The 22,001-nt window shown below is 36.6% G+C and overlaps 3 protein-coding genes and 1 non-coding gene across 12 annotated transcripts; 2 read left to right on the forward strand and 2 right to left on the reverse strand.

Moving 5' to 3' along the window:
• Positions 1-264: 264 nt before the first annotated feature.
• Positions 265-8,985, forward strand: LOC140774474 (uncharacterized). 2 transcript variants are annotated; one of them, XM_073117483.1, is made up of 10 exons: positions 265-583; positions 2,280-2,793; positions 4,354-4,504; positions 4,749-4,874; positions 4,989-5,562; positions 6,707-6,943; positions 7,048-7,117; positions 7,415-7,596; positions 7,850-7,922; positions 8,565-8,985. In XM_073117483.1, exons 1-10 carry the CDS (start codon positions 413-415, stop codon positions 8,717-8,719), a joined length of 2,253 nt encoding a protein of 750 aa, XP_072973584.1. In that variant the 5' UTR covers positions 265-412; the 3' UTR covers positions 8,720-8,985. The 2 variants fall into 2 exon arrangements, with proteins under 2 accessions (XP_072973584.1, XP_072973585.1); XM_073117484.1 differs by having other exon boundaries at positions 4,767-4,874.
• A 272-nt stretch (positions 8,986-9,257) lies between these two features.
• On the reverse strand, positions 9,258-14,546 carry LOC140774311 (uncharacterized). 2 transcript variants are annotated; one of them, XM_073117251.1, is made up of 5 exons: positions 14,282-14,546; positions 12,797-13,341; positions 10,898-11,812; positions 9,886-10,169; positions 9,258-9,515 (listed from the first exon to the last, which is right to left on the reverse strand). In XM_073117251.1, the coding sequence occupies exons 1-4, from the start codon at positions 14,432-14,434 to the stop codon at positions 9,914-9,916; spliced, it is 1,869 nt and encodes a 622-aa protein (XP_072973352.1). In that variant the 5' UTR covers positions 14,435-14,546; the 3' UTR covers positions 9,258-9,515; positions 9,886-9,913. The 2 variants fall into 2 exon arrangements, with proteins under 2 accessions (XP_072973352.1, XP_072973351.1); XM_073117250.1 differs by having other exon boundaries at positions 9,258-9,518.
• A 283-nt stretch (positions 14,547-14,829) lies between these two features.
• TRNAT-UGU (transfer RNA threonine (anticodon UGU)) lies at positions 14,830-14,901 on the forward strand. The gene has a single exon. It is a non-coding gene; the product is annotated as a tRNA-Thr (tRNA).
• Positions 14,902-15,196: 295 nt separating this feature from the next.
• Positions 15,197-21,521, reverse strand: LOC140773602 (uncharacterized). Of its 7 annotated transcripts, none has more exons than XM_073116242.1 (9): positions 21,387-21,521; positions 21,065-21,214; positions 20,451-20,612; positions 20,240-20,369; positions 20,017-20,150; positions 18,552-19,865; positions 17,024-17,061; positions 16,754-16,939; positions 15,197-15,557 (listed from the first exon to the last, which is right to left on the reverse strand). In XM_073116242.1, exons 3-9 carry the CDS (start codon positions 20,583-20,585, stop codon positions 15,545-15,547), a joined length of 1,950 nt encoding a protein of 649 aa, XP_072972343.1. In that variant the 5' UTR covers positions 20,586-20,612; positions 21,065-21,214; positions 21,387-21,521; the 3' UTR covers positions 15,197-15,544. The 7 variants fall into 7 exon arrangements, with proteins under 7 accessions (XP_072972343.1, XP_072972342.1, XP_072972341.1 ...); XM_073116241.1 differs by having other exon boundaries at positions 20,451-20,633; XM_073116240.1 differs by having other exon boundaries at positions 20,451-20,633; positions 20,977-21,214.
• Positions 21,522-22,001: the final 480 nt, after the last annotated feature.

The raw sequence follows: 22,001 nt of genomic DNA on the forward strand, positions 1-22,001 counted from the left end.
TAAATTCAAAGCCAAATGTGATCTTAAATAAATAACCAATAAAATGTACATTTTGGAGTGTTTCTAATAGTTACAAAGTCAATGACACATGCAAAATAAATAAATTAGTCAACCATAATTATCCTTAAAAAGAGATTCTATAATTTAGTCCGTGGGTAGTACACAAGGACGATTTCACACCAAGTTGTATCTTTTTTTACTGCAACGAAGAAAAAGGCTGACGGCTCCGTACGATCCAGTATCCCCTCACGCCATCTTCGCGCCTTTTCCTTTTCCAAAAACGCACCACCTATCTCTCTCGCTCAACCAATCGCGATAATCCCGAAAACCTAGCCAAAACCCTATCCTCCCAATCCCCGAAAACCCAAACCCTTCTCCTTCTCCTACGTCTTCTCCTGCCTTCGCTTCTCTAATGGCGAGAGGAAGAGGAGGAGGAGCGGCGGAAGCGCTCGCGCCCGCTTTGGTCCCGACAGAGGACATTATCCAAGCTCTAATAGACCACCTCGTTGCCCCGCTTCTTCCCATCAGGGGATCGTCGCAGAACCCCCCTTCTCTCGCTCAGCAGGAGGCCGTCGCGAAGCAGGTATCGCCATGCGATGAAAAGAATTATGCGACGTCTTGGTACTCTTTCATATATATAATGATTGCATCATCCTTAGTTTTCGGAGCACATTAGTTCGTTCTTTTTATCATATTCATCATCATATTGTAATTTCAACTTAAGAGCGCATGTTGGGCAGGGTAATGATGCCTTCTGTAATCTGATAGAAGCTAGTGATATCAAAGATAAGAATCGAAAAAGTTGTGCATTCATTGAAAAAGGAATACACTGTCTTGGTTGGGGCAAATTTTAATTTTGGAGCTTGTCGGTGTAGATGTCCTATTACAGTTTAGGTGCCTCTTCTTACCATATTTCCTATGTTTATGTGCCTTTTCTAATAAGCTTAAATAGCACATAGTTGCCACTTGCCAGTTGGAGATAGATGAACTGGAATCACAAGGATTACAATTTCATATTTAACAAGTGTTAATTGTTGTAGTCTCCGAAGGAGGTGGACCATAGAACATAGAACTGTTCTCATAAGTTGCTTTAACGACCTTGAAACTTTCAGATGAGCCAGTAGGTTCTCTTGAAGGGCTATTTCATAGGACAATAGAATTTTGTGGCTGTGATTGCCTGCTAGAAAGTAGTTCCTCACACCTTTACAAATTTGTCTAATCACTAAGTAGTCGTTCATTCAACTAGAGTAGTCTTCTTAGTGTCCATTTACCTATAAAAACTGTTGTGGAAATCTTGACAGATTATTTTCATCCATTTTATTCTTAATAGATTAGGCTATTATAGATTTAGATATTATGCTTTGGACTAATTAAAATGGAAGTTAGTTAAGGGTAACCTTGTTCTACATTTCTAATGTGATTGTGCTTATCTCCTATATGTTCTGCAAGCAACAATCAAATGAAGCATTCCTATTGTCTAACCTATAATCCACCAGTTTTCTCATTTTCCTTTGCTCACTTTTTTATTCTGTCAAGTCATGCTTTTTACATTATCCTTTTTAAGTTTCAAAAAACTAATATCTCACCCTAGTTCAATTTTCTGTTGTTGATTGGGGCGAGTGGTATTAAGTATTAACTTATTGTAGTGTTAGGATAGTTCCCTTGGATGTGCATGTGGGTAAATTGCATCTGAGTGCCAGGTATTGTGAGCAGTTTTTTTTTTTTTCATTTTATTCCTATTAATGACTTAATTTTAGCACACATTTTTGTAATGGGTTGTATATGTTTAATTATGTTGATATACTCACCTAACTTGAGATATAGTTCAACCAATAATCTTGGTTACTTAGCTTCTGTAGATGAATCAATTAGAGGAAGCCATTCATCAGACATAAGTATACAGTTTTTAAAGATAATTCCAAAGAACTCAGGGTGGAGTTGGAACACATTAGCTCCTACCACTCTCAACTAGTCAATGTGCCTCATGCCAATAGTGTATCTATATAAAATTGGGGGTATAAGCTATTTTCACGTATATCAAAGTTCAATTTGGTTTGATCTGATAAGGACACATATACATCCAGTTTTTGGATTGGTAAGTTGGTACTGGTGAAAACAAACCAAAATTAACTTCAAACATATTGTGAGCCACTCTTTTAAGGAGAATATCTTTGTATTAGTGGATTTTTATCTTCTTTTTTCTCTTGTACTTGCTGTTCTTTTTTCCTTTCTTGTTGCTTAATAACTTAGTACATTGACAAAGTGTTGTGTTGTGACAGATGCATGCAGTTGTGCTGCTATATAATTACTACCACCGGAGGCAGTTTCCGCGACTTGACTTTCTTGGTTTTGAATCTTTCTGCAAATCCGCTTCTATTGCTAAACCAGCTTTATTGATGTACATGAAATTCATGCATGACTGTGATAACTCAAAAGGGCTCGGGAAGCAACTCTCAGCGACAGAGAAAATGGTCATGGATGCCTGTGATATTTCTGGTGCATTAGATGCATCAAAAGATGTGCCAAATATGGAGACATGGCCAATCATGAAAGTTGCTGTATTTCTAATAAATCCTACGACAGGAAAATGTCTGCTTCAGTTTAGCTCTGTGACTCAGGGTGTTTGGTCATTGGTGGAAAAAGAACTTGATGCACCAGACGACAATTTGGTATGCAGCAACCAGCTAAAAGTACATTCATCATCAGGAAAAAAACGAACAACTGGTTCTTCAGGCGAATCATGTGAAGATGTCCTTCAGCAACTTGCTTTTTCTGAAGTGGAGTATAAAGCAGGTGTCCTCGATTTCTAGCTACTGTATAATGACTTTTCTGATAATCTATTTTCCTATGACCTTGATATCCATCTGAAATTTGGAAAATTATTTTCTATGTACTGACACTTGCATCTAGAGGTGTACATTCTTATTATGTGATATTCTAGTTTTTATCTTGAAAATCTGTTAACTGATAAATGAGGTCATGTCCACTCTAGGGAATAGCAGACAATTGCATAATAATAGTATATTTTCATGCTCTTTTCTAAATAAATAATAGGTTTTAGAAATGTTCAAACTGTGTTTTATTGGTGATGGGATTCTTTCGTGAGACACCTATTTTCTTCTAATATAATTTTAACGAATTATATAATTCTAATGTATCATAAATTATATTGCAACTATTGTGAAGATTTTTATTTCCTTCCACTTTATTCAATTATATATTCCCTTTTGGATGCATTCCTACTGCATGAAGAGGTAATTTGTCTAACCGGTCCAGAGCAGCTAGTTAAGTAATGTTATCATTTTGTCAAACAAGTTTAACTAAGAATCTGTAGTAGATAATCCGTAATATATTCTGTTTGTTTTCTGTGTGCTCATAGTTAAATGATTAATGCAGCCATAAGAAGCCTATATTGAGAGGCAAGCATTCAACATTGCTAACTTGTTTTGCTTTACACTAATCATGGTAAAAGGTGGAACAGTATTGTGAAACTTGAAGACAAATGCCAAATCTAGTTTTGGCCAACTCCTCGTAAACATTACTTATTTCTATTGTTACTTAGATGCTAATACATTCTGATCTCTTAGTGATTGAAAAAGTAAATTGGTTTCGTTGGATGTATAAATATTGGAGGTTATGTCCCTATCATTGCGGCATTGCCACAACTGGTGTAAAGGGAATTTTTTTTTAATTTAAAATGACCGTAGCTTCATGCATAATTTGGGCTTGTTACTGCGTGTTCTGGGCATGACATGCCTGATATTGTAAGAGAAAATGTAGTTTCTCTTAACGGATGCTTGTTTTTTTGTAGTTCTGAAGTAACCCCAAAAAAAAAATGTTGCTCTGAAATTTCTGTCCAGTTTGGGAAAATGAACCAAGAGTAAGTCTGCACAAATATCCCTTCCATTTGTCATGAAATTTACAAATTTTCGCTACTATTTGGACTTTTAAAAAATTGGGTTAAACAGAATGAGAATATGTTTTATCAATCTCTATAAAGTCCTCTTGAAATAATAGGACTGCATAATGCGAAGTTTATGAAATGTGTGCCTTTTCTATCAGCACTTTATTATTTAAATATATAAACCACTGTTGCAACATAATTACATAACCCGTTATTTTGTTGAATGTGTTAGGTTCATTTACATCCCTTTCAACCTGATTTTTAAATTATTTTGGTGGTAAGGATCATGATAAACCAGTCCTGTTGCTTTATGAGCTTCTATATTATCTTCTAATTCGGAATTTGTGGTGCTTGACTATTATCTGGTCAATCTGCTGGTGAACTAGAGTTTTGTTGAATTTATATTTTCTATTTGATATTCATTCAGAGAAAATGATTATCATAAATAGGTATCAGCCGATCAAACTTGTGTATTCTGGAACGACATTTGGCATATTCCTTAAGTAAGGAACGAACAACTACTAGGCTATACGTGATGCAGTATACGGAAGCAGGCAAGGAGGAGCTTACAGAAATTCTTGTAAAAGATGTAGTCAGCAGGTTTGTATTGGTGTATTTCAGTTGGTTGTTTTTGTTAGGTGTTCTATCACAAGTTGGATGAATTTCTTATATTGGCACATTTTATTTGTTAAAGTAATTTGTTGGCTCCTCAACATGGACTTCATGCGATTGTGAATCTCGTTATCTTGTGAGATGTTCAGTTGGTCTGGTATTCATGTGCTTTAACAAATTATTTGTTAAAGTAATTTGTTGTCTCCTCTATGATTTTCTCACTTTACGGAAGTTATCTGTGCTTTTGCAGCTTGCGAGGTCCTCTAGTCAGAAGGGGTCTAAATACTGAGGTAACATCAGTAGTTGAGCACTATCTGCTACTACCATATCTTGGTATCTTATCTGACTGGCTACACAGGTAATAAATGATTTGCTAAAACTTGCATGCTATCCATCTTGATCTAGGCCAGAAAAGAATACATGATTGTCATGTTTTCTTCATTTCTGATGATTGCTCATTTGGAATGATCAGGGAAGCATGTGCTGGTGGTTCATCAGATGTGCTAAGACAGCAAGCAGATCTGAATACCAAATGTACATCAGAGTCAGATAAAGTGCACACACTTAAAGATCAGAGGGCTAACAGCAGATTTCCAAAAAATGAGCAAATTGTAGACATATTGAGCTACAGAAAGAGCAGAACTAAATTTGAAGAAATTGACAAGAATAGAAAGTACGTAACATGTATAGATCTTTGTAAAGCAGATTCCACTGCTGGTTATTCTCTCAAGCCTTCCATGGAAGAACAGAGAACAGATGATCAATTGCTTCAGAATGGACAAACTTTGGAAATCTTAATCAATGAAAACAGAGAGAAACTTGTTACTGCAAGAAGCAGAACATTTGGAGAATCATGTATAAATGAGTCATCTCTAGCTGATTGTAGGTCTTGTAGTGAAAATAATCATTTATCCTTGAATGGGAGACAATTAATTCATGAGGAGGATATGGTAAGGGATGTCATTCTGGATTCTCATGCTAATAGGAGGGCAACAGCTGATACTTATGTTGCAGCAGATGTCAGCATGGATGGCTCTGATGATAAGGTATGCTTACACCATAATCGACCTATGATGCTAGCGAACTATATAAGATTGAAATGTTTTTCTCATCATATTTGTTTCTACTATGCCCTTCCTTGGTATGAGCATCATAATTTATTTTCAGGCATTGTTACTTGATTCTCTACTTTTCAATATGTTGTTATGTACTTATCTTATGGCTACAAGTATATAAAGTTCATATCAAAGGAATGTCTTGGAGTAAATGAATTTTAAATTTTAAAGTGCTGGGTGAGAGAGATTGTACTTCACAATCATTACCTTAATGCTATCGGCATCCTCTTCATCCTCATTATCTAGCTTTTTGCAGCAATTTAATTAATAGGAGGTTGCTAGAGCACATTTATAAGATGAGAAGGATCCAGAACAATTTACAGAAAATTTATCAATTGTTGTCTTTTGTGACATACTGACATCAACACTCTAGAATTATTGCTTTGTTATGACTTAAATCCAATATCAGGTAAAAGATGAGTTTGCTGTTGCTGTTTAGGCTCATATAAACTTGATTGCAGTTCTTTATAAGTCCTCTAGGCAGGTGAACTCACTTCGGCCAAGCCATAGTAAATGCAGTCTTCTTTATTTATGCGTTCTCATACTGTACTTATCAAAAGAAGTTTGCAACCTGATGCTTAAGTGGGCTACTTGTTCTTCTTCCTGCAGCTTGACAGACAAATGAGAGTCCCATTTTAGCTGTGGTCTTATATCGTAAAATTTTCCAGAGTCACATTACTCTCCTTTTTCCTCGTTAATAGAAATCCTACAGTGTAAAGCATTGGATTGAGGTTCATTTGTCAAACCGTTCTTTAACCACCTTTTTGTCCGGACTCACTGGATAATTTAATTAGGGGTTCTATGGTCATAAAATGTCAGCTGGAGTAAGTAGGACTTCAATATTTTATTTTTCAATTCTACTAGGAGTAACTAAATAGCACACTTGCAAGAAAAACTGGTGTATAGCATTACCCCCATTTGTGAAGAGGTTCCAAGACTTAAAACCATGACTTGTCGATTTTGTACATAGCAACCAATGTATGGAAAAAAAATTTCAAGAGTTTCTACGGCTGAAAATCCTGCATTCTTTTTTTCCTTGTTTGTATCAAATTAAAGCATCCAGTGGATCTGTCAGGAAGGTATTGGTGGTTTCACTACAAAGCCCTCCCCTTCAAAAAGCCCATGCAAAGAACCACTAAGCGTACCAGGAATAGCTGATGCTGTTCAAGATGGTAGAGCTACTTTTGATCTTCCGCTTGTTCCCCTGCAACTCAATTCTCAATTTCAAGATACATTCCAAGAGGAAATGGAGTCCAAGAGAAATGAATTACATGCTTCTTTACAAGTACTTCAGAAAAGACGGAATGATTTGGTATGTCCTCATATTTCATTTTGAAGTTTTTTTCCACCTTTGTTGGTTTGTTTTCTTATGCTCAAAGTTAGCTGCTCTTTCTCTTCTTCTTTTTTCGCTGTTAGTGTAAAAAGCAGCGGAACTTGGAAGATGAAATTGCACATTGCGAGATGAACATCCAGAGAATTTTAACTGGTATAGTATGTTCAATATTGATCATTCAATAGTCATAATTCGTTGTCTTTCATGGACATTTTATTCCAACCATGAGAAAGTTTTGAAAAAGAAAGCCAACCCAAAAAGGGCTTGACCACATAGTGCTGAGTTTGCAGCTTTCAAATGTTAGCATTCCATAATCTGTCACTCCTTAAGAATTTATTGAATCTGAATTGACATCCATTCGAGATTTTCTAATTCAAATCAGTAATTTCTCAATTATATGTTGAAATAACAGCAAATTCTCTGCTACTTGACATTTACTCTCTGATGTAGTTTTTGCGGAAGGAGATAACTTGATGCCAAAGGTTGAATCTGTAATAGAAGCATGCAATGCTTTTTGCTCAAGCACAATGCAGATAGATGATTCTTGTTGCTCTGGAGAAAGGAGGAAAACTCAAAATATTAAAAGAAAAAGATTGTCAGAGGCAGTTCTTTGTTTGCGGAGTTTGTGCCAGGCGAGTTTTCTTTTAGATATAATTAGTTCTTTTTTCCTGCAATGACATGACTGTTGAATTTGTGATCATAAATTTTGTACCTACCTCAACTCCTCTTATTGGGATCACAGATCTTTATTTGTGTTACCAATTTACCTTTTGTTTGTTTGTTTGGCAACCTCGTGTTATTCTCCATACAATCTTCATACAAAAGCACTTGAGGATTTTTCTGAATTGTGTTATTGGCTGATTATATACTTCTCTTTACATGCAGGAACTGGATGACATTTGCAATGAAAACAACTGGACACTACCAAGATATAATGTGCTTCCTTCCACCGCAGATGGTAAGGCCAAAACTTGGATCATTTAATTCAGTTGACGAGTTATTGCTGCTGAAGGACAAATTGATTGTATATGACTAATCCTATGAAGCGGACTAGCTTGACTACATGGCTTTTGTCCTCCTAGGAGTTAGTTACCCCTATGTTATTATTAGGTGACCATTCCTATTGGAGATCCATTCTTGGCATGAATCTTCCCTCATCTTTCCAAATCCTTCAATGAGTTCATTTGTCCATAATATCAAACCTTTACCATGTTCATTTTTCGTTGGATTTTCCCATATACAAGGGGCATTCAGTTGGTTGTCTGCATCAAGTTGTATCACATGCTACATGCTATAGGTGATACATGTTTCAACTATCTAGTGGTATCTGGTGGTAATGTACCATCTTATGCTGGAGTTTGGTTGGATGACATCATATGACACTGATCAGTAGAAATAATGCTACTCTGCAAGTATCCCCATATTATTATTACCTTTCCTACCCTGTTGTTAGATGGAGAGCATTGTAGGTTAGATATAGTGGGAGAAGTCATGCTCCTTGCATTATTCAATTAAGCCTCTATCTTCCTCCTTCTGTGTTTTCTCGTGCTTCATTTAACAATCTCGTCTTGTTGAGATTTCCCATTATCCTGTTCTCTAGGAATGTTCCAGGCCAGTGTAATGGTTAAAGGTCTAGACTTCGAATGCACGACTCAGGGTGATTTGAAGAGGAGCAGTCGGGAAGCACGGGAGTCTGCAGCTACTTGCATGTTGAGCAAACTCCACAACATGGCGATCCAAGAACAAGAGCTGTAGCCTGAATATGAATCTGACTTTTGAGATGTAAATCAACTAATGCTAACAGGGACATTAGACACTAGACCATGGGCAGCACAAATGAATGATATGGAGCCTCTTTTATTAGCTTTTCCTTTTCTCCTGATCTTTTGTTACACCATACAACAAGCTGTGCATAGGTGCTAGGCGATGGCAGTATGGACGAATGACTGTAATGTCTTTAACTTATACTGTTACTACCAACAAGATGTGTAGAAATATAGATTTGCTTAATGATGATTCACCCTTACAGATAGAAACCTTGATGCATCTTGTGTGACGGTTCAAATGGCTTGAACTTTATGTACTGCTTGAAATGGGTTATTTCTCGTTGAGGTATAGCTAAGTTGTTGAGGTTGCAAGTATTATACAAATCAAAGTATGAGTGATCTCGAGGATGAGAAATATAGCAAATTTTCAGTTTTTTTTTCCCTTCTCTTTTCATGTTCTGTTTTTAAAGAGAAATATGGCATTGTTAAATATCAAATATGCCGCACCTGAACATTGCTTGCTCAAATTAGCAACGAGTTATATCTGATAGGCAAACTTATTGAGAAATCCGTGTAGGTACACGACTCAATTACCAATAAAAAATATGACCAGCCTAAGAAGTGATATAATATGGATCAGCTTCTTTTCAGTTCCATTACAATTTAGAAAACAAAAACATAACCCCAAAACTTGCTCACTCTGTGATGATTAATTGACTATCATGTCCTGCCTGCATCAGGAGCCATGTTGTGCATTTCTTCTGCTCGTCCATTTGCAATTCTAACTGCTGTGAATGGGAGGAAAAAGGAGTTACAGAAACGTACGTTCTAATCAAATATTCTACATTTCTTGAGGTTAACTGGTCCAGAAGCAATTTAATAGCTGCACAAATACTGTAAGCCAATAGTTGGTTAAACATGTGATATCAAGAGTGGCCGCACAAACATATGCTCTTTATTAATTTATGCTATATTATCAAGAACAGCAGCACAAACAATTTTACATGCCACAAGTGCATAAGGTCATATCCCGCCAAAAATGAGCATAGCCAAATAAAAGAGAACAATCACTTTATAGATGTGATGCAAGTAAACGAGTGTCTAATGAAATCTTTTGAATGTATGTCCTACAGTACAAAAAGAAGTAACACTGACCACTCATAGGCTGCTAGTGGCAACACCCTTAGTTCATATCTTGGTCATGATCTTGCTGTCTATCATCTCCATAATCTACCCAAGGAAGTAGCGACTCTAGAAAGACCAGAGCAGCATTGCGGCCCATGACCTCACGTGGAGCACGCGCTCTTTCAGGAATGGCTTCTCTATCACCATCCTGTATGTCGTGCGCCATTTGTGGACCGACCATAAACTGTCGTAGTTCTTCAGGAGGAAGTGACGGTATTGTATCGGAAAAATCTGAAACCATCAGATGTGAATACCTGAAAAAAAGGATGGGACTGCTCAGAAAAACTTTGAGACAATGGAAAAAATTTTGAGACGAAAACTTATTAGCTTAAAACAAAATGGCCCATGAAGATTTTAACAAATAAATGAAAGGAATTGAAAGGAATGCAAACAAAAGTGTTTATGCAACTTAGTAAAGGATTCCTTTGATTATGGGGCTAATTCATTATCCAATAGGCACAATGCAAAGAAACCATATGCCAGTTCAAGAAAGCTGGTACATTACTCAGGCCTATTAGTTTTATATTTTTGCCAGTTATTCTGTGTTAAGGATATAATTATATAAGGTATACAGATCAATAAATTAACTAGCATAGTAGATCTGTCCACATTAACTTATCAGGCATATAATCAGATAAACTTGCATCATCAATGGTAAATGGTCCAACCTAGTCATCATTCTAAGAGCTCTAATTGAAGGTGAACCTAGCTTTCCACTTGAGAAATAAGTGAAGTTGCCAATATGTTCAGCTATATTAACAACGGCTGATGGGCAAACTTGAGTGCTCATGTACAAGGTAAGCTCGAGCTTATAGCTTGAGCTTGGTAAATGACCATGGTGTATCAGCCAGAGAATAAAATCTCCCTCGACCAATTTCTAGCGTTACTCATGGCATCAAGGTGAGTATACTTTTATGGAACTCAAATGTAGATAAACCAGCAAAGATCACAAAGGAGAGGTTCAAATATCAGAATGACTTACTCGTTCTTCTCCGAAGAGAATGCCTCTTTTCTGACACATGACCAGTCCTGTGCCTCTCTGCTATGCTCTTTAAGTGATTCACCAACCATCAGAGCAGCATCTTTCAACAAATTCTGCAGCTCTGGGAACCTCCACATAATGTAACTTCGTTCAACATATATATTAATCAGGTGTTCCAAAGAGGGGTTTCCTGCTTTTGCACATCCGAAATACACGTTTCTCAGTATTTGGGTCCATGCTGAGTCCTTTAGAGGTGCCTTCACAACTAATTTCTGAAGCACCGAAGGATGAAGCATCAATGCTTGCTTCATAAGATCAAGTGCTGTGGCCTTCTCAGCCTGGAGAACACCTTCAGTAGAAGATTCTGCATCACCTTCAAGATAAAAACGAGCGATGGGAAGAGAATATGAAAAATTAGGAAACAACCACAGTGAGTTGTCACTTCCATATATTTCAGAAAATTCTTCCAACCAATGGTATTCCTGCGCCCTCAGAGAGAAGTAGTCAATGCAAAATAGAGCTCCCATTGGATCGTCAGGATCCAGTGACAAAAGAAACTTGCAGACCTCTAGAGCTGATCGATGGCAGCCACGCCTATCCATGTTTTTCATGTGGCTAAAAAGGGCTGTGAATAATGGTTTATTTGTATCATGGGTGTATTTTAATTGGCAATTACCATGCGAGGGGCTAAATAGAGGATGCCAGGCACACTCTAATGCAAATAGGCACTTCGCAATCGCATCTGCAGATGATTGATTTTCTCCTGAATATTTGAACACCTCAGCAAAGGTCAACAAAGATTCAACGTGATATGGATAATGCGCCAAGATACTTCCAATAGCATTGAGATCATTGGCAAGTTTAGCAGCTTCAAATGCTTCTTGTGCATGACGATAAGATTGTGAATGGACATACCTGCAAGATGCAAAAAAAGTTCACTTGACAGCCATTTGGATACAGCTATACAAGGGCTGTATGACATCTAATAGCTGAAACACTTCCATCCAAATGACAAAAGGTAATCTCTAATTCTAGAGGATATAGAATTCTTCAAAAACATATGTAATCCCTCCTATGTTAGTCTAAACTCAATCAAGACAAACTAAAACTGGAATGTCTTCAACAGGAAGTTACAGCAAAGACAAACCCTTGATATGATTCTTACTTATACAGCTATACTTATCTGATTCCCACCTTAACTACAGGAACAGCTAATCAATGTTTAATCTCCTAAATTACTTATCTGATTCCCACCTTAACTACAGGAACAGCTAATCAATGTTTAATCTCCTAAATTACTAGCTAAAAGGAACATATGGCATGCTACAGTCTGTAGCAGTACAGTAAAATCATAAAACAAAAAAGAAGACTTGTAAACTAAAAATAAAGCAATAAAAGAAATAATACATAATACTAATATGACTCTGTAAACTTAAGAATTATATACCAAATTAGAAAATCTTTTGATTACAAAAACGAAGAAAAACAGAAAAGTTGCCTAATCCTAGGACAGATAACATCCTAGTGAACCTTATTCTCAGATATGTTCTCCAACAATATTTAGCAATTAAAGTGCCATATTTATAATAATTATAATAGACAACAGGAAATTTATTGTACGAGAAAAAGATCTAGCAGAACTAATAGTCATCGAGGTCACAATTTTCTTACAAATAAGTTTGTAAGGAGGAATCACATTCTGGCAGACAATACTGAAAACAATTTGTAAGTTGCATACAAGATAAGATAGGGATTAGATTGCAAGCAAGCCCATTACCAATTTTACAAACTGAGAATGAAAATATCCAGAATTTTTGTCTTCAAGTGAAAGTTTAATTGACCTTTCAAGTGGGATGGTTCTTTTAAGTGTTTCACTAGCCGTAAAGGATGAAAAGTTACCTAAAATAATGGAGGCCATCCTTGGTTTCCAGAAGTTCCATGGACATGGATCCATCCCACCGAGGCCAGTAGCTTGACGGAGAAATAAGAAGTGTTTTTCTTGGATTGTGTGCTGCACGCCTCCCACCTATTTGCCTTGAGCTACTACCAATATGTTGATTTTCAAAAGAATTGACAACTTTAGAACCAAATATTTTTCGCAGCTCGTTTTCAGCTTTTAAAAATTTGGGATCCACCGCTAGGATAGAAGATGTGCGAAGTGCCACTTCCTTAGCTTGAATGTCACTGCTTACTGCTTTAATATTCCGAAGCTTGATCTGATCAGTAGGAGGCTTTACACCAATAGATAAATCTTCTAGAATTGTATCAAATGATTTTTCAGATTTTGACCTAGTTGTAGATCGTGCTTCCTCCTTGTTCTTTTTTTTCTTTTTCTTGGATTTACGATTAGAAGAAGGATATATAGTTGTAGGACTCCTCACTCCAGGTTGTCTATGTTCAATAGCATTTACTGGTTCTCCACCATCAACTTCCTCTTCATCTTCCTGAAAAGAAACAAGATAATTAACTATACAAGTGGGAATCGTAATTCATATCTTGTGCCAGGCATTAAAACATAGTTTTAGCATACTGTGAAATATAAAGCCACCGACAGAAACTATGTAAAGGAGAAAACCATATACGATTTGTGCATTAGTATGAAAACTGGCAACGAGACTGCAAATTACAGATCCAGGTCTTCAATTAACTTGTGAAGTGATTTGGCTATATAATATTTTGGTAGCTCTTTGTTGCATATAAATTCTCTTTGCTGCCGTATGCAAGGGTTATACTCATACTCAAATTATGATAATAATGTGGGCATCAAAACTAGATTGACCAATTTAGATTCTTTGGGCCTTCTTATTCTTCCTTCTCTTTTATCCCCCAACTGCTGGGTGGAAGGTTTTACGAAAGAAGAAGTTAGAAGCATTCCAACATGGATATCGAGGGAAAGATCTTCATACTCATCCGAAAAAAGAAAGCAGTCTGTCTCCCGGTGCATTCACCTATTAATAAAGGAAATTAGGATAGCAGAGGCAGCGCAGGAGTATTACGACTCAGCATCTAATAGGCAAAATAATCTCGGTTAGGATCCAAAACAAGCTTCGTACTCTACAGACAGTATAACGCCAGAAAAAATAGCATAAAAAATTGAATAGCATTCCATCTATCTGCAAGCCTTTAGATCACCCCGCTACTCTATCCAACCTTAAATCTCGAATCCTCTTCCACTAACTTTAAAGTATTATATCTCCCATCTCCCTCTTTATCAAGAAATTTTCCAATATTTATCCTATACCCCTCTTAGCGACATGCCTACAAAACGTTTCTTGGAGCTTTTACACACATACATATCGCAAATAGCTCAAGAACAAAAAATTCATAAGAACAAGCAATCAAGAACTGTATTTTCTGGAAGAAAGATAAAAAGCGGGGACCCACCTGTTCGTCGAGGAGATCGAATGGATTCTTGGAAGGGGCGGCGGAGGGCGGGGAATCGGATTCCTCGTCGAGGTCGGCGTTGCTATCAGAGGATCCGAGACGCTTCTCCTCCTCCTTCTCTTTGAGGACGCGCCGCAGCAATCGAGCTGACATCGCTATCGTTAGGATTAGGGTTTCTTCACGAAATCCGAGCTCCGAGAGAGCGAGCCGGGAACATTCCAAGGAGGAGAATGGAAAGGATATTACGCAACGTAGAATTAATTACATTTGGATCCCTCAACTATTGCTCCATTTCACTTTCACCCCTCAACAGAAATAAACAAACTTTGAATGAATTTAAATTTAGAGTTTGATACTTTAAAAAATTATCATAGGCACCACTTAATAAAGACGGAAGGATTTATTAAAAGAAGTTATACATTTTGATCCATCTATTAGATTACTTAATATTTAAACAATATAAAATATTAATGAATGATATCTTTAAATAGTTTAAAAGTATACTTTGAGGGAGTGAATCAAATTACAATTCTAAGACGAGAAAACGAGCCCCTATAGCTCAGTGGTAGAGCGTCAGTCTTGTAAACTGAAGGTCCGTAGTTCGATCCTGCGTGGGGGCATCATCTTTCTTAGTTGTAACTCTTTTTAATTGTTCAAAAAACCAACCTGATATTATACATATACATCAATAAGAGAAATGATCTAATAATATTGAACAGTTGCATCTCTTTGTAATAACCAAACAGATTACAAATACTTTTTTTTACCAATGCATTCCAACCGGCTTTGCCCAATTTAATAGGCTCTTTCACCTGCAATCTTCCGACATTTACCACATTTTTTTTTTTCAGTATTCGATCATGGTTTCTACACAGAAATATATATAAAAGATCTTCAGAGAAACAATTAATAGTATCATGAATTACAAACATCACTAATCAGTAAATAAAACTAATAAATGTAAATATACAAAGCTCGTGTAATTGATACATATATGTTTCAGAACACAAATAAATCTTTAGCAACAGATGAATGAAAAATTAGCTCAAGAATAACAATCGAACAGAGTTGCTAACTAGGTACAAGATCCTGTCAAAGAAACCTCATTATCACAAAGCCACTATATTTTCTGTTGCATTATGCTTCAACAGGCGGGACTCAACAAGTGAAGAGCATAACTGGTAGCTCCCTAGGTTCCAACAGTGCAGGATGGCCATAAATGACTCCTTCCGAGTTCCAAATCATCAACTCCTCATATAGTTGTTATTCGATTTTACTGCATAGATGAATGGCTATACTTTAGAAGTGAACAAATATTTCAACATAACTACTCCAATTGAGATAAGAATTATGGTCCAGTTCACTATGGAATAAAGTCAATTCTAGAAGTATTCTAATTTTTAATGCTAAAAGAAGAGAGCTAATACCAATATAAACTATTATAATATTTAATTGAATATTAATATAAGGACAATAATTACATTTGATGCAATATAAAATTGATATTAAAAAAAAAATAATAGTAAATCTGTATTTAGAATTTGTGATATTTTAAATCAAATGACGAATACTTTTGATTGGATGTAAAATAGTAGTAATTAAGTATTGTCTAATCTAAAATCAAAATACTAATTTCAGATTCATTTTCAAAAATTGAATGGAATAAGAGAAGAGAAAATAATGAATTAGTATACCATAAGAAACTAAGTTATTGTTTATTTACAATACTAGAATAAGGAGACTTATTTCAAAAGAAAATTATTCCTATTCCACAAGTGAACCCACGAGTGAACGAATTATTATTAAATTAGCATTATTGAGCTCAATTCAATGTATTGAACTGCTTGTTATGAATAACTCATTTAAGGTGTGTGCACGCATGGAGGTACATACATATGTAACTGCACTCATACGTCTTATGTTCAAAAGGGCCTTGACGCACATAATAAAGATATGCAAAACTTCCAACATTTGCATATGATAATTTTTTTGAACTTTCAACAGCATCCAATGATTCAGACTTCTTACTTGCACTGACTTCAATCCATGTGAACTTGCCTGCCCACCGGTGTACACTCTAAAAGTAGAATGAGCTCACACTCACGTTATGTACAGCTCTGAGAGCCATAATCTTAATCCCAACAATAAAAATTATGTAGTGGATTAATCTTATTGCCATGTTGAACACCGAATATGGCCAAAGGGTAGAAAGAGGATGACAGTAGAGAATCTATATGGATCTTTCTGCTTCTATAGCTCTCAGAACTTGAAAGGAGCCAATTTAGAAACAGAAACCTAGTAGCTTAGTCAAATTGCTAGAACAAGGCTTATTGCTTACAGCTTATGCTTATTAATCTGTGAACGAGGGACTGCTATGTGATATATGAAGTATGGATATGCTTTTAGTATCATCACAGTCACAATTTTGGACCTAAAAGAACATAACATAAGATATAAACAAAATTTGTGAACCTTTTCCGTGAGGACCGTCTAGGAAAGTCGCACTGTGTCTCTATTACTGAAGTCTTTGCACTACTCAAATTTGTCATCGTTCCTCTGTTACTTTGACCACAAGCATGCTGCCTCTTACTCTGGAACTCCTCAAGGTCCTCCGAGTTGTTTGATTCTTTTGAATGCTTGTCTAGGAATTGTGATGACCTGCATAAATAGGCAAACATACACAGTCATCAGAGAGGACTGCAAGCATATCTGACCATGTGGTCTACATAGGAAAGAAATTACTCTGAACTATCAGTATTCTTCACCAGAGTATCCTTACCCTGCAAATAGAAACAACATCATGTCAGTACTGTTGGAATCAAAGGAAGGTATCATTTATAAATTTTCAAATAGAACATTTATCAACTAATACTAGACATTCAAATGTTTTCCATAACTAAAAAGAAAGAGAAATAAAAATACATAAATCCAAGAACACAAATTACTCAGGTTTAAGAACCGGAGGGACTCACATCTTACACTTCTTTAATATTCCACAAAATGCCCTGTAGTCTAGGCAAATTGAGAAATTCATGTCTATAGGTTCAAATTATGTGCTGCTATGCTCCAAATACTCCAGTCATCTAGGATAAGGTAACATCAAGGAGGACACCGACCAAAGGTTCCATTGAAGTCCATCCCACCCTCTATAAGGAAAACACTCGCCTAGCTTGGAAATAAAGGATGTAGTTTCCATCATGTCCAGAAGCATAAAGAATCCCACATAAAAGTTGCAGCTCTCAATTGTAATATTCAGTCTTATCTTTAAGCTTCACATCCCTAATCCAGTTAATCATGTCAAATGCCAAATAGGGAAACTAGACTCAAATTAGCCAAAACATAGCCCCAATTAGCTTGAGCCAGGAAATGCTTATTCTGTTCGGCTATGAAGTATGAACACTTTAAATAGCATGCTCTGTTCATGTCTGACAATTATTGGACACCGACACTCGTCGAACACTTGTTGGACACGTGTCAAATACTTTCACAACGTATCCAATATTTAAGAAATTATAGAATAAATTCGGACACTTTTTGGACACTTTTGGACACTCTTAATACAATTTTTAGGCATAAGATCTATCATATGCTATAAAAGTTTATAATAGAAATTATCTATTGCAGGATTTTCCTACATATGCTATAGAAATATAATGCAACATTTATTCTCATAATATTGAATTGCGTTGTCACATATTAGCATTATATTTTTGACTTTGTGGTATTGTGTACATTTTATTTTTCTCTCATGAGTAATTTATGCATGCCTTTGCATTTAATTTACAAGTTTAGAAAAATATTTCACTAAACATATCAATAATATATATATAATGGTTTTAATTATTTTTGTCATGTCCTAAACATATTGTGTCCTATTTAAGATTTATCGTATCCCCGTATTCGTATTGTGTCGTATCTGTGTCCGTGCTTCTTAATTAGTTAGCTGTTGAGTAATTCATCAGCCAAGAAGAAAAAGGAATAGTAGGTCATATTGTAACACAATTTCTTGAGGCAACTCCGGAGAAACATTTTAAGCAAGGAAAAACCATGAACTTTGCTACGGGGCATCTTTTACGCATAACCAAGTGGTTATCATGTGCATATATTATGTATTATGTAACGCTTACCAAAAAATGTTTTTACAGCTATGGCATTTATTATGCAATCCCTGTAATGTGATATGTATGGTAAACTTTAGAAACCAGTAAATAATCAACCAATTCTTATAACTCTGCAATTTGATATGCAACTACAAAGAAAAGGAAATCACCAAAGCATTGAATGTTGGCACTGAATCCTCAGGAACAGAATTGCCAAGAGAAAGATGGTCTGCTGAACCAGCATCAGATTGTGCATCAGTCATTGGGAAATCCAGTAACCTCTGCCCGGCAAGTTGACAACAATTTGATAACCTGTCCCCATAACCACCATCTTCTGTTGATCCTTCAATAAGCCCAATTTCTACTGAAACTTCATGGACTCCTTTATGACCTTTAAGGACGCTATTATCAAAATCCTCTATATTTTCTTGTATGTCATCAGACATTGTACAACTGATTTTCTCAGAGTTCTTTGTAGCACCACTAGAACCAGCTATAGAGCTTTTCACATTGGAGCACTGAACCTCATTGTATTTTTTGGTCCCATCAGCACTGCATATCTCTATGTTACCAATAGGTTTTGGATATGCATAAGGTATTTGTAACCCGCTCTGATTCCTAAATGGAACATTAACGGAGTCTTGAGGAAGCACCTTTTCCAATGGGCAAGACAGAATTTCAGATGCACTATGCTTCTGAACATCTGAAGTTAGATATGAAGATGAGACCACACTTCCCTCCTGGCATCCTACAGTTTCAACTGGAATACTGGTTGATGTCAATACAGAAGATCCAGAAGTTACTGCAGTTGCATCTGGTGGATATCCCTTCGATTGACAATTCTCACTGATAGCTGAACTTAGGGACGAATTGGTGCACTGACTGGTCTGCTCAGCTGCTTTGTTTTGTAGATCCACCACAGTGCACTCAGATGGCAAAATTTTCCTATGGTCATCAAAGATATCAACAAAATTGGAAAGATTCCCTTGTGCACTATGTTGCGATCTTGGGTGGATGCACACTTCATCTTTTAAGCTATTAATCCATGCTGATGGTGTAGAGTTCAAATCAACAAAGAGATTAATCCCCTCCTCCGACATCACAAAAAATTGAAGTGAAGGAGTAGCTTTTTCTGTAATCTCATCAGATGAGACAAGGTCACTTTCTGTGAAACATTCACCAACTTTTTTGTGTCTGTATTGCATTGGCGCCATATTACAAGTTCCATTTACAGAAACAGAATGATTTAGAAGATTCTGACCAGAATTACTTGGTTCCAAGTGTTTTTCAAACCCATTACAAACAGTGCCATCATGGTACTCAAAACCTTGTCGCCGAGCTGCTGGGTTATTTTGGACATCAGCAGCACTCCGAGATCTTATGTTACCCATGATGCCAGGTCGAGATGTTGAAGAACCAAAACCTTCTTCTGTCTCATTGTTCATACAAAATGGAAAAACAACATTTGCAGCAGTATCAAATGCCTGCATTAGGACACAAAGCAAATAAAGAACATATCTTCTGAACTGAAAGCTTACAACATGTGTAACTAAATCAACAGTAGCGCTCAGATACGGCAAGCATCATGATGGTTGAGACTGTAAGCTCAGAAAAAAAGAAAAGAAAAACACAGACCTTTTCAGGAGCTCCCTTTACCATCTGGCTACTGATTCCCATTTGCAATTGTGCCCTATCATGATGCAGCTTCTTATTAATGCCATTATTATGCCCATTGTCATTCTCAGGGAAGTGGATTTTCTCATATGCCCCTATAACAGTTGCCATTTTTAAATCAATGATGTCATGATAATTGTTTTCTTCTTTTGGACAGTAACTTACAAAATTTAATAAACCATACCTGCAGTGGTTTCTTTTAGAGGTTGAACTGTTTCTTTGGTCTTCAATACTGGGATATATGATGCATCAAGAGAAAACCCAACAGAGTTAACTGGTCTCTCCTTTGGAGCTGCTGAACTTGACTTTCTCTTCTGCGAAAAATAGAATTAGATTTCATAATCATTTTCACCAAAGAAGTGTAGAAGTGCATGAGGTCAGCATTGTAGATTTACCTTTAAATATGATGCCAGTGACTTAGCTAAATGAGAATGACTCTTATTTGCAGGGAGATGATGCTTTTTGCATAATGCTTGGAGCTCTTTGCGTGAGAATTTGAGATAAAGTTCTAAATTTTCCTGATAACCCATCAACTTGGTCTTGAAGATTTGTGAGAGCTAGTAGGAATGAAGATTCACCTTAATATCATTCAGTCAAAAGGTTAAGAAAAGAAGAGCTGAGTACACCAGCATATCTACTTGCATAAATAAGAAAAGAAAATCTACTACATAGTACTCTACAGAGTTGCAATTGCAAAACTTAAGAACATGGGGCATAAAACTGAACTATGACTGTAAACAGTGAAACATACAAGGAACAGCAAAATTATCGTCAAGGCAAAATGAGAATATCAGAAGTACTTCAATTGAAACACTCGAAGAAGATTGTAAGTATTTAACAGGCTAACATAGTATTTTCATAGGAAAACTTAAATTCAGAAACGAGACATGGCAAAAGATGTGCAATCGAGAAAAAAGAAACCTAAACAAAATCCAGGAGGGAAGTCTTGAGGTGCAATAGAGAAAATCTAAAGGATCAACAACTTGAAGTGATGTAGACTCTACTGTACCAAACGTCTCCAGGCATGGAAAAGGGTGCCGAATGCACACAAACAACAATTCCACAATTACAAGTTAGGAAGAAAAGTCTAAACAATCAGCGAGGCAAAGAACAGATGGTAAAGAACCAAGAACTAGACAGATTCTCGTATCCTCCAAATCTGCAAAGACGAGCAAGCAATTATGTAAATGATAGAGTAAAAAGCACCTGATCTAGAAAGATCGAAAGCAAATTAGATTCGAAAATCAAACACTAGGAACTCGACGGTTGGGGAGTAGTAGGAAAGCGAAAAGATTGGAATCTCCAAGCGGCCCGATTCGTGGAATTCTCACCTGACGCTTAAGTGGCTCCAATTAGGCGGGATTCGTCAGCGCAGCACGATCTCAGAGAGAGACAGAGGGGAAATTTTGTGGGAGAAGAAGGTGGGGTGGGGAGGGGAGGGGTGGGGGGGGGGGAGATGAAAAGAAGGTTTCTTGGGTTCGGGTGGAACCCTTGTGGCTAAAATGGGAAATGGGCGGCGCCAGCTGTTTCAAGTTCTAGTCGATGAGTCGAACAGTGCCCAGACTGACTGCGCTTCATGTTTTGGTCCAAAATATCAACCCTTTTTGCCAAATTAAGCTCTAAATTGGAACCTTCGATGGTGGTATTACCATTTTAGGTGGCCGCTGCAACTGCAAGTGGGAAAAGAATAGTATGTAATTTTGCTATTTCACCGCACCATGCGTGATCGATGAGACCGCTCGATTGATATACCTTTGAAATTTAACCATTTTTTTAATTTAATCCTGCCATTATCTCTCACCACGGAGAAAAAGAAGAGAGGGAGATAGAGGGAAATTTTACTAAATAACAACCTCCAGGAGAAACAAAATTTGACATTGGTAATGGGTTAAGAGAAAAAGAATGTTACATCTAATTGTCACTTTTGGAGGGGAATTCTTTTTCTG

Source organism: Typha angustifolia, chromosome 13 (genome assembly GCF_048772165.1).
Source record: "Typha angustifolia cultivar Huaian chromosome 13, ASM4877216v1, whole genome shotgun sequence".
NCBI lineage: Eukaryota > Viridiplantae > Streptophyta > Magnoliopsida > Poales > Typhaceae > Typha > Typha angustifolia.

Coding starts and splice junctions, on each gene's coding strand:
- LOC140774474 (XM_073117483.1), top strand. CDS start 413: ATGGCGAGAGGAAGAGGAGGAGGAGCGGCGGAAGCGCTCGCGCCCGCT. Junction 4,505..4,748: donor GTAAAAGATGTAGTCAGCAG/GTTTGTATTGGT, acceptor ACTTTACGGAAG/TTATCTGTGCTTTTGCAGCT. Junction 6,944..7,047: donor AGAAAAGACGGAATGATTTG/GTATGTCCTCAT, acceptor TTTCGCTGTTAG/TGTAAAAAGCAGCGGAACTT.
- LOC140774311 (XM_073117251.1), bottom strand. CDS start 14,434: ATGTCAGCTCGATTGCTGCGGCGCGTCCTCAAAGAGAAGGAGGAGGAG. Junction 13,342..14,281: donor TCGATCTCCTCGACGAACAG/GTGGGTCCCCGC, acceptor GTTTCTTTTCAG/GAAGATGAAGAGGAAGTTGA. Junction 11,813..12,796: donor GATGGCCTCCATTATTTTAG/GTAACTTTTCAT, acceptor TGCATCTTGCAG/GTATGTCCATTCACAATCTT.
- LOC140773602 (XM_073116242.1), bottom strand. CDS start 20,585: ATGGGTTATCAGGAAAATTTAGAACTTTATCTCAAATTCTCACGCAAA. Junction 20,151..20,239: donor TCTAAAAGAAACCACTGCAG/GTATGGTTTATT, acceptor CAACTGTTATAG/GGGCATATGAGAAAATCCAC. Junction 19,866..20,016: donor TAAAGGGAGCTCCTGAAAAG/GTCTGTGTTTTT, acceptor GTCCTAATGCAG/GCATTTGATACTGCTGCAAA.